General features: G+C 41.0%; 1 protein-coding gene across 1 annotated transcript in view; it reads right to left on the bottom strand.

Annotated features, from left to right (window-relative positions):
• Positions 1-12280, bottom strand: part of TMEM67 (transmembrane protein 67) — a 297637-nt gene that overhangs the window by 15706 nt on the left and 269651 nt on the right. The window contains 1 exon segment of the mRNA XM_053715910.1: positions 11603-11705. Within this exon segment, the coding sequence (XP_053571885.1) occupies positions 11603-11705 (103 nt within the window).

Here is a 12280-nt window from a genome sequence, read left to right as displayed (position 1 = left end):
AAAGAAGCAAAATTGAAAATAGAAGTGAATTTAAAAGTGCCTTAAAATTACATGCTCTGTATGAATCCTGCAAGTTTCATTTTGACTTTCCTATCCCTTTAATTCCCCTGGTTGATTAGAAATTAAGTAGAGTTAAAAAAAACAAACAGAATATAAATCTAGATATTAAATAAAAGAGTTTTAGTCGCACACACATTTTAAAATCCACATTGATTTCACTGACAAATATTTACATGCAAAAGGAATTAACCATCGGCTAGATTACGAGTTTTGCGTTATGAGGGGTGCCGTGCTAATTTGCACGTTATTGTCACTTCTCACTTTCCTACAGCGCTGGTATTACAGGTTTTCCTAAACCCGGCGTTATTAGGCAAGAAGTGAGCGTAGAGCAAAATTATGCTCCATACCGCACTCCAATACCAGCGCTGCTTAAGTCAGCGGTGAGCTGGCTGTACATGCTCCTGCACGATTTCCCCATAGATATCAATGGGGAGAGCCGGCTGAAAAAAAGCCTAACACCTGCAATAAAGAAGCGTAAAGCTCCGTAACGCAGCCTCATTGATTCCTATGGAGAAACTAAATTTATGTTTACACCTAACACCCTAAAATAAACCCAGAGTCTAAACACCACTAATCTGCTGCCCCCGACACCTACATTATATTTATTAACCCCTAATCTCCCACCCCCAATGTCGCCGCCACTATAATAAACATATTAACCCCTAAACCGCTGCACTCCCGCATCGCAAACACTAGTTAAATATTATTAACCCTTAATCTGCCGCCCCTAACATCGCCGCCACCTACCTACATTAATTAACCCCTAATCTGCCGCCCCCGTCGACGCCACTATACTAAATTTATTAACCCCTAAACCTAAACCCCTAAAGTCTAACCCTAACCCTAACACCCCCTAAATTAAATATAATTCAAATAAATCTAAATAAAAATTGCTATCATTACCTAAATAATTCCTATTTAAAACTAAATACTTACCTATAAAATAAACCTTAAGCTAGCTACAATATAACTAATAGTTACATTGTATCTAGCTTAGGTTTTATTTTTATTTTACAGGCAAGTTTGTATTTATTTTAACTAGGTAGAATAGTTATTAAATAGTTATTAACTATTTACTAGCTACCTAGCTAAAATAAATACAAATTTACCTGTAAAATAAAACCTAACCTGTCTTACACTAACACCTAACATTACACAACAAATAAATAAATTACATAAATTAAATACAATTACCTAAATTACAAAAAAACAAAAACCACAAAATTACACAAAATAAGAAACAAATTATCAGATATTTAAACTAATTACACCTAATCTAATAGCCCTATCAAAATAAAAAAGCCCCCCTCAAAATAAAAAAAACCCTAGCCTAAACTAAACTACCAATAGCACTTAAAAGGGCCTTTTGCGGGGTATTGCCCCAAAGAAATCAGCAATTTTACCAGTAAAAAAAAAATACAAACAACCCCCCCAACAGTAAAACCCACCATCCACACAATCCTAACTAAAAAACCTAAGCTCCCCATTTCCCTGAAAAGGGCATTTGGATGGGCATTGCCCTTAAAAGAGCATTTAGCTCTATTGCTGCCCAAACCCTAACCTAAAAATAAAACCCACCCAATAAACCCTTAACAAAACCTAACACTAACCCCCGAAGATCCACTTACAGTTTTGAAGATCGGACATCCATCCTCAACGAAGCCGGGAGAAGTCTTCATCCAAGCTGGCAGAAGTGGTCCTCCAGACGGGCAGAAGTCTTCATCCAGACGGCATCTTCTATCTTCATCCATCCGGCGTGGAGTGGGTCCATCTTCAAGACATCCGGCGCAGAGCATCCTCTTCTTCCGACATCTAACGAAGAATGAAGGTTCCTTTAAATGACGTCATCCAAGATGGCATCCCTTGAATTCCGATTGGCTGATAGAATTCTATCAGCCAATCGGAATTAAAGGTGAAAAATTCCTATTGGCTGATGCAATCAGCCAATAGGATTGAGCTTCAAACCTATTGGCTGATCCAATCAGCCAATAGGATTGAACTTGCATTCTATTGGCTGATTGGAACAGCCAAAAGAATGCGAGCTCAATCCTATTGGCTGATTTGATCAGCCAATAGGATTTTTTTACCTTTAATTCCGATTGGCTGATAGAATTCTATCAGCCAATCGGAATTCAAGGGACTCCATCATGGATGACGTCATTTAAAGGAACATTCATTCGGGAAGAAGACGTCGAAAGAAGAGGATGCTCCACGCCGGATATCTTGAAGATGGAGCCGCTCCGCGCCGGATGAAGATAGAAGATGCTGTCTGGATGAAGACTTCTGCCCGTCTGGAGGACCACTTCTGCCGGCTTGGATGAAGACTTCTCCCGGCTTCGTTGAGGACTTCTTGCCGCTTCGCTGAGGACTTCTCCCGGCTTCCCCTGAGGATGGATGTTGGCTCTTCAAAACTGTAAGTGGATCTTCAGGGGTTAGTGTTAGGTTTTTTTAAGGGTTTATTGGGTGGGTTTTAGTTTTAGATTAGGGTTTGGACAATTGAAAAAGTGATAAATACCCTTTTAAGGGCAATGCCCATCCAAAAGCCCTTTTCAGGGCAATGGGGAGCTTAGGTTTTTTAGTTAGGTTTTTATTGGGGGGGGGGGTTGGTTGTGTGGGTGGTGGGTTTTACTGTTGGGGGGGTGTTTGTATTTTTTTTACATGTAAAAGAGATGATTTCTTTGGGGCAATGCCCCGCAAAATGCCCTTTTAAGGGCTATTGGTAGTTTAGGCTAGGTTTTTTTTTTTTTTTTTTTGGGGGGGGGGGCTTTTTTTATTTTGATAGGGCTATTAGATTAGGTGTAATTAGTTTAAATATCTGATAATGTCTTTTTATTTTGTGTAATTTAGTGGTTTTGTTTTTGTAATTTAGGTAATTGTATTTAATTTAGGTAATTTATTTAATTGTAGTGTAAGGTTAGGTTTTATTTTACAAGTAAATGTGTATTTATTTTAGCTAGGTAGTTAGTAAATAGTTAATAACTATTTAGTAACTATTCTACCTAGTTAAAATAAATACAAACTTGCCTGTGAAATAAAAAACAGAATTTATGCTTACCTGATAAATTTCTTTCTCTTGTGATGTATCGAGTCCACGGATTCATCCATACTTGTGGGATATTCTCCTTCCTAACAGGAAGTGGCAAACAGAGCACCCACAGCAGAGCTGTCATTATAGCTCCTCCCTTAGCTCCGCCCCCCAGTCATTCGACCAAAGGCTAGGAAGAAAAAGGAGAAACTATAGGGTGCAGAGGTGACTGAATTTGTTGAAATAAAAATATACTACCTGTCTTCAACAGACAGGGCGGGCCGTGGACTCGATACATCACAAGAGAAAGAAATTTATCAGGTAAGCATGAATTCTGTTTTCTCTTGTAAGATGTATTGAGTCCACGGATTCATCCATACTTGTGGGATACCAATACCAAAGCTTTAGGACATGGATGAAGGGAGGGACAAGACAGGTACCCTAAATGGAAGGCACCACTGCTTGTAGAACCTTTCTCCCAAAAATAGCCTCCGAAGAAGCAAAAGTATCGAATTTGTAAAATTTGAAAAAAGTATGAAGCGAAGACCAAGTCGCCGCCTTACAAATCTGTTCAACAGAAGCCTCATTTTTAAAAGCCCATGTGGAAGCCACTGCTCTAGTAGAATGAGTAGTAATTCTTTCAGGAGGCTGCTGGCCAGCAGTCTCATAAGCCAAACGGATGATGCTTTTCAAACAAAAGGAAAGAGAGGTAGCCGTAGCCTTTTGACCTCTCCGTTTACCAGAATAAACAACAAACAATGAAGATATTTGACGGAAATCTTTAGTTGCTTGTAAGTAGAACTTTAAAGCACGAACCACATCAAGATTGTGCAACATACGTTCCTTCTTTGATGAAGGATTAGGACACAGAGAAGGAACAACAATCTCCTAATTGATATTCCTATTAGAAACAACCTTAGGAAGAAACCCAGGTTTGGAATGCAAAACCACCTTATCTGCATAGAAAACAAGGTAAGGTGAGTCACATTGTAAAGCAGATAACTCAGAAACTCTTCGAGCCGAAGAGATAGCTACTAAAAACAAAACTTTCAAAAATAGAAGCTTAATATCTATTGAATGCATAGGTTCAAACGGAACCCCTTGAAGAACCTTAAGAACTAAGTTTAGGCTCCATGGCGGAGCAACAGGTTTAAATACAGGCTTGATCCTGACCAAGGCCTGACTAAACGCTTAAACGTCTGGGACATCTGCCAGACGTTTGTGTAAAAGAATAGACAAAGCAGATATTAGTCCTTTTAAGGAACTAGCTGATAATCCCTTCTCCAATCCTTCTTGGAGAAAGGACAATATTCTAGGAATCCTAATCTTACTCCATGAGTAACCCATGGATTCACACCAATAAAAATATTTTCACGAAATCTTATGATAGATCTTCCTGGAGACAGGCTTTCTAGCTTGAATCAGGGTATCAATGACTGACTCAGAGAAACCACGCTTTGATAGAATCAGGTGTTCAATCTCCAAGCAGTCAGATGCAGAGAAATTAGATTTGGATGCGTGAATGGACCTTGGATTAGAAGGTCCTCCCTCATTGGCAGAGTCCACGGTGGAACCTATGACATGTCCACTAGGTCTGCATACAAAGTCCTGCGTGGCCACGCAGGTGCTATCAGAATCACATAAGCTCTCTCCTGCTTGATTCTGGCAACCAGACGTGGGAGGAGAGGAAACTGTGGAAATACATAGGCCAGATTGAAGGACCAGGGCACTGCTAGAGCATCTATCAGTACCGCCTGGGGATCCCGGGACCTGGACCCGTAACAAGGAAGTTTGGCATTCTGACGGGACGCCATCAGATCCAATTCTGGTGTGCCCCATAGCTGAGTCAGCTGGGCAAATACCTCCGGATGGAGCTCCCACTCCCCCAGATGAAAAGTCTGACAACTTAGGAAATCCGCCTCCCAGTTCTCTACCCCTGGGATATGGATTGCTGAGAGATGGCAAGAGTGATCCTCCGCCCATCAGATTATTTTGGTTACCTCCATCATCGCTAGAGAACTCCGTGTTCCTGCTTGATGATTGATATAAGCTACAGTCGTGATGTTGTCCGACTGAAATCTGATGAATTTGGCCGCAGCTAGCTGAGGCCATGCCTGAAGCGCATTGAATATCGCTCTCAGTTCTAGAATGTTTATCGGGAGTAAAGTTTCCTCCCAAGACCATAAGCCCTGAGCTTTCAGGGAGTTCCAGACAGCACCCCAGCCTAGCAGGCTGGCATCTGTCGTTACTATGAGCCACTCTGGCCTGCGGAAACACATTCCCTGAGACAGGTGGTCCTGAGACAACCACCAGAGAAGAGAATCACTGGTCTCCTGGTCCAAATGCAGTTGGGGAGATAAATCTGCATAATCCCCATTCCACTGTTTGAGCATGCATAGTTGCAGTGGTCTGAGGTGTAGGCGGGCAAAAAGAACTATGTCCTTTGCTGCTACCATGAGTCTAATTACCTCCATACACTGAGCCACTGATGGCTGAGGAATGGAATGAAGAGCTCGGCAAGTGGTTAAGAGTTTTGATTTTCTGACCTCCGTCAGAAATATTTTCATTTCTACCGAGTCTATCAGAGTCCCTAGGAAGGAAACTCTTGTGAGAGGGAAGAGAGAACTCTTTTTTTATGTTCACCTTCCACCTGTGAGATCTCAGAAAAGCCAACACGATGTCCGTGTGAGACTTGGCTAGCTGGAAAGTCAACGCCTGAATCAAGATGTCGTCTAGATAAGGCGCCACTGCTATGCCCCGCGGTCTTAGAACCACCAAAAGGGATCCTAGCACCTTTGTGAAAATTCTGGGAGCCGTGGCCAACCCGAAGGGAAGGGCCACGAACTGGTAATGCCTGTCCAGAAAGGCGAATCTGAGGAATTGATGATGATCTCTGTGAATAGGGATGTGTAGATACGCATCCTTTAAGTCCACGGTAGTCATATATTGACCCTCCTGGATCAGAGGTAGAATAGTCTGAATAGTCTCCATCTTGAATGATGGTACTCTGAGGAACTTGTTTAGAATTTTGAGATCCAAGATTGGTCTGAAAACAGAATTTATGTTTACCTGATAAATTACTTTCTCCAACGGTGTGTCCGGTCCACGGCGTCATCCTTACTTGTGGGATATTCTCCTCCCCAACAGGAAATGGCAAAGAGCCCAGCAAAGCTGGTCACATGATCCCTCCTAGGCTCCGCCTACCCCAGTCATTCGACCGACGTTAAGGAGGAATATTTGCATAGGAGAAACCATATGGTACCGTGGTGACTGTAGTTAAAGAAAATAGATTATCAGACCTGATTAAAAAAACCAGGGCGGGCCGTGGACCGGACACACCGTTGGAGAAAGTAATTTATCAGGTAAACATAAATTCTGTTTTCTCCAACATAGGTGTGTCCGGTCCACGGCGTCATCCTTACTTGTGGGAACCAATACCAAAGCTTTAGGACACGGATGAAGGGAGGGAGCAAATCAGGTCACCTAAATGGAAGGCACCACGGCTTGCAAAACCTTTCTCCCAAAAATAGCCTCAGAAGAAGCAAAAGTATCAAACTTGTAAAATTTGGTAAAAGTGTGCAGTGAAGACCAAGTCGCTGCCCTACATATCTGATCAACAGAAGCCTCGTTCTTGAAGGCCCATGTGGAAGCCACAGCCCTAGTGGAATGAGCTGTGATTCTTTCGGGAGGCTGCCGTCCGGCAGTCTCGTAAGCCAATCTGATGATGCTTTTAATCCAAAAAGAGAGAGAGGTAGAAGTTGCTTTTTGACCTCTCCTTTTACCAGAATAAACAACAAACAAGGAAGATGTTTGTCTAAAATCCTTTGTAGCATCTAAATAGAATTTTAGAGCGCGAACAACATCCAAATTGTGCAACAAACGTTCCTTCTTTGAAACTGGTTTCGGACACAGAGAAGGTACGATAATCTCCTGGTTAATGTTTTTGTTAGAAACAACTTTTGGAAGAAAACCAGGTTTAGTACGTAAAACCACCTTATCTGCATGGAACACCAGATAAGGAGGAGAACACTGCAGAGCAGATAATTCTGAAACTCTTCTAGCAGAAGAGATTGCAACTAAAAACAAAACTCTAAGCCATCTCCGTGGAGATGTTGCCTGTACAACGGCAAAGAGAATGACTGGGGTAGGCGGAGCCTAGGAGGGATCATGTGACCAGCTTTGCTGGGCTCTTTGCCATTTCCTGTTGGGGAGGAGAATATCCCACAAGTAAGGATGACGCCGTGGACCGGACACACCTATGTTGGAGAAAGTTCCCTCTTTTTTGGGAACCACAAACAGGTTTGAGTAAAAACCTAGCCCTTGTTCCGCTTTTGGAACTGGGCGGATCACTCCCATGGTATGTAGGTCTTCTACACAGCGTAAGAACGCCTCTCTCTTTGTCTGGTTTGCAGACAATTGAGAAACGTGAAATCTCCCCCTTGGGGGGGGAGTCTTTGAAGTCCAGAAGATATACCTGGGACACAATTTCTAAAGTTCAGGAATCGTGAACATCTCTTGCCCAAGCCTGAGAGAAGAGAGAGAGTCTGCCCCTTACTAGATCCGGTCCCGGATCGGGGGCTACCCCTTCATGCTGTCTTGGAGGAAGCAGCAGGCTTCTTGGCCTGTTTACCTTTGTTCCAAGCCTGGTTAGGTCTCCAGACTGACTTGGATTGGGCAAAATTCCCCTCTTGCTTTGCAGCAGGGGAAGCTGAAGCGGGACCACCCTTGAAGTTCCGAAAGGAACGAAAATTATTTTGTTTGGTCCTCATTTTATTTGTTTTATCTTGAGGGAGGGCGTGGCCTTTACCTCCAGTGATGTCTGCAATAATCTCTTTCAGTTCAGGCCTGAATAGGGTCTTTCCTTTGAAAGGGATGTTCAAAAGCTTAGATTTTGATGACACATCAGCAGACCAGGACTTAAGCCATAACGCCCTGCGTGCTAAAATGGCAAAACCTGAATTATTTGCTGCTAATTTAGCCAGTTGGAAAGCGGCATCTGTAATTAAAGAATTAGCCAACTTAAGGGCCTTAATTCTGTCCATAATATACTCTAATGGAGTCTCCATCTGAAGAGCCTCTTCTAGAGCCTCGAACCAGAAAGCAGCTGCAGTAGTTACAGGAACAATGCACGCAATAGGTTGGAGAAGAAAACCTTGATGAACAAAAATTTTCTTCAGGAGACCCTCTAATTTTTTATCCACAACTGTCTTCGATAGGTATAGTTGTACGCTTAGCCAGAGTAGAAATAGCTCCCTCCACCTTAGGAACTGTCTGCCACAAGTCCCGCATGGTGTCAGATATGGGAAACATTTTCTTAAAAACAGGAGGGGGAGCGAACGGAATACCTGGTCTATCCCACTCCTTAGTAACAATATTCACAATCCTCTTAGGGACTGGAAAAACATCAGTGTAAACAGGAACCTCTAAGTATTTGTCCATTTTACACAATTTCTCTGGGACCACTATAGGGTCACAATCATCTAGAGTCGCTAATACCTCCCGGAGCAATAAGCGGAGGTGTTCAAGCTTAAATTTAAAGGCCGTCATATCAGAATCTGTCTGAGGGAGCGTCTTTCCTGAATCAGAAATTTCTCCCTCAGATAACAAATCCCTTACCCCTACTTCAGAACATTGTGAGGGTATATCGGATACGGCTACTAAAGCGTCAGACGGCTCAGCATTTATTCTTAACCCAGAGCTGTTACGCTTTCCTTGTAAACCAGGCAGTTTAGAGAAAACCTCTGTGAGGGTTTTATTCATAACTGTGGCCATGTCTTGTAAAGTAAATGAATTCGAAGCACTAGAGGTACTTGGTGTCACTTGTGCGGGCATTACTGGTTGTGACACTTGGGGAGAGCTAGATGTTAAACCCTCATTTCCTTCCGTCTGAGAATCATCTATTGCAATATTTTTAAGTGCTAAAATATGCTCTTTATAATTTATAGACATATCAGTGCAAGTGGGACACATTCTAAGAGGGGGTTCCACAATGGCTTCTAAACACATTGAACAAGGATTTTCCTTGGCGTCAGACATGTTAAACAGGCTAGTAATGTAACAAGCAAGCTTGGAAAACACTTTAATCAAAGTAAATAACACTTAGAAAAAAATGGTACTGTGCCTTTAAGAGAAAAAAAGCTGCACAAACTCTGCAAAACAGTGTAAAAAAGCAGTAAACAAAACAAAATTTTTAGAGTAACATCATAAAGCCTTAGTAACTTTGCACAACTATGCAAATAAACAATTAACCCCTTAATGTAAAAACCGGATTGACAAAACGACAAAACCGGTAAAAAAAACGTTCAGCACCTTGCCACAGCTCTGCTGTGGCGCCTACCTGCCCTTTAGGAACGATTTGTTTACAGCCCTCAAACACAGTAGGAACCTCTGGAGAAGTAGCTGGATGTTTCTGAGGAAAAGAAACTGCGCAACTGAGGGGCGAAAATAGGCCCCTCCCACCTCACTTGATGTTATGGGGCCTAAAAGAAACACAACAGAGTGTTTCTTAAACTAGCCATGTGGGTTAATAACCCTTAAACAAGCCACAATGACCCCTTAAAGTCCCTCAAAAAAACGTTATATTTGCAATAAAACCAAAACGTTTTTTCCTATCAGTGTCACCAGTAACTAATGAGCCCTTTATGCAAGCTTGGATTCCTTTTTTTTTTTCTGAATACAGCTTACCTTTTCCCTCATGGGGATATTTCTAGCCTTTTCTAGAAATAACACAGTCTGTATAGAAAAAAATAGACTGAACATACCTCAATGCAGTTTAACCTGCAGACCGTTCCCCCAACTGAAGTTTTCCTGTACTCTTCAGCCCTTGTGAGAACAGCAGTGGATCTTAGTTACAAAGTGCTAAGATCATCATCCTCCTTGCAGAAATCTTCATCCCTTTTCTGCCAGAGAGTAAATAGTACACACCGGTACCATTTAAAATAACAAACTTTTGCTTGAGAAAATAAAAACTAACATTTTTGTCACCACACTCACTTTACCCTTCCTAGCAGTTAAGCAGGCAAAGAGAATGACTGGAGGAGCTATATAGACAGCTCTGCTGTGGGTGCTCTCTTTGCCACTTCCTGTTAGGAAGGAGAATATCCCACAAGTATGGATGAATCCGTGGACTCGATACATCTTACAAGAGAAATAAACCCTAAGCTAGCTACAATGTAACTATCAGTTATATTGTAGCTATTTTGGGATTTATTTTATAGGTAAGTATTTAGTTTTAAGTAGGAATTATTTAGGTAATGATAGGAATTTTTATTTAGATTTATTTTAATTATATTTAAGTTAGGGGGTGTTAGGGTTAGAGTTAGACTTAGGTTTAGGGGTTAATAACTTTAGTATAGTGGCGGCGACGTTGGGGGCGGCAGATTAGGGGTAAATAATTAATGTAGGTGGCGAAGATGTTAGGGGCGGCAGATTAAGGGTTAATAATATTTAACTAGTGTTTGCGAGGCGGGAGTGCGGCGGTTTAGGGGTTAATATGTTTTTTCTAGTGGCGGCGATGTCCGGAGCGGCAGATTAGGGGTTCATAATTTTCTTTTAGTGTTTGCGATGTGGGAGGGCCTCGGTTTAGGGGTTAATAGGTAGTTTATGGGTGTTAGTGTACTTTTTAACACTTTAGTTATGAGTTTTATGCTACAGCTTTGTAGTGTAAAACTCATAACTACTGACTTTAGAATGCGTTACAATAGGCTGTACCGCTCACTTTTTGGCCTCCAAAAAAAAGCTTGTAATACCGGCGATATGGAAGTCCCATTGAAAAAAAACTTTATGCAAATTGCGTAAGTTAATTTGCGGTACGGCCAAAAAAGTGTGCGGGACAGCTGTACCTACAAGACTCATAATAGCAGCGGTAGTGAAAAAGCAGCGTTATGAGCCTTAACGCTGCTTTTTTACTCATAACGCAAAACTCGTAATCTAGCCGCATGTGAGATAGTGATTCTTTGTTATACTAGGAATGATTTGTGTCACTATGAACAATTTCTCAATTTGGGAAATTAGTCTGATAGAGAATGATTACAAGAGGTCATATTTAACTTACTTTAGATAATAACCAGCAATCATAGCCTGGGAAATTCAAAGTATATTACATGACTTAGTTATTGCTGCCAAAAAAAGAAGTCTGCACAATATAGGTTCTTAAATGACAACTAATATTAATTATCTGAAATATGATTTATGTGTTCCTTCAATGTTATTGTACATTTAATATTTATAAAATAATGCATTAATAATACAATTTGCTTTACATTTAGGAAAAAGGCAATGTTGTCATTATTTAGGCCTATTAATTAAAAACGCACAACTATATATTTATGTGTGCATCTCCTTTTTTGCACTGATGTTTCCTACAACTGGTCTCTTCTAGGAAATATACAGCATTAGTCTCAATTAAGAATGACTTTAAAATGAAGTACACGTTTGATGTCAGACGTCCTTAAAAACTAAAATAAAATGTATTTTTTGGTAAATGCAAAACAGTAAGTTCAGAAGAGCAAAACAAACCGTTATAGAAGATGCTTTTATCCATTGGCTCCATAAATTCCATGTTAAGAATTCGTTCAAGGAGGAGTTTATTTTTCACAAAATAGTCCATATCTTTAAAAGCCTAAAATTCAAAATAAAGGCAAATTAGGTAAAGACTCTACATGTCGGATACACAGGTAAATATATACTATCTTCAATTTTTTGTTTGCCAGTTTCATTACTCCTTGACAGTGTTTTACCAGCCGACATTCAAAAGTAGCAACATCGTAATAAAATAAAAAATTATCACCTAGATTACAAGTTTTGCACTATAGAGGGTGCGTTATTTCACCCTCCATAGCACTGCCATTACAAGTTTTTTAAAATCCGCCTTGTGCGTGCGATATGGTGGTGATGAGCTCCATACTGCACAAAATCTAAGCGCTGCTTTGACATGCTCGTGCACGCTTTCCACATAGACATCAATGGGGAGAGCGTGTTAGAAAAAAACCTAACACCTGAAGTGTGGAATGGCAATCGCCTTAACGCCACCCCATTTATGTCTACAGGGAAAAAAAAGTTATGTTTAAACCTAACACTCTGACATAAACCCCACGTCTAAACTCCCCTAACGTCAACACCTAAATAAAGTTATTAACCCCTATTCCGCCACTCCCCGACATCGCCGACACAAAATAAAGTTATTAACCCCTAAAC

This window comes from Bombina bombina, chromosome 5 (genome assembly GCF_027579735.1).
Source record: "Bombina bombina isolate aBomBom1 chromosome 5, aBomBom1.pri, whole genome shotgun sequence".
NCBI classification, from domain to species: domain Eukaryota; kingdom Metazoa; phylum Chordata; class Amphibia; order Anura; family Bombinatoridae; genus Bombina; species Bombina bombina.
This window is presented reverse-complemented; position numbering and strand designations above follow the sequence as displayed.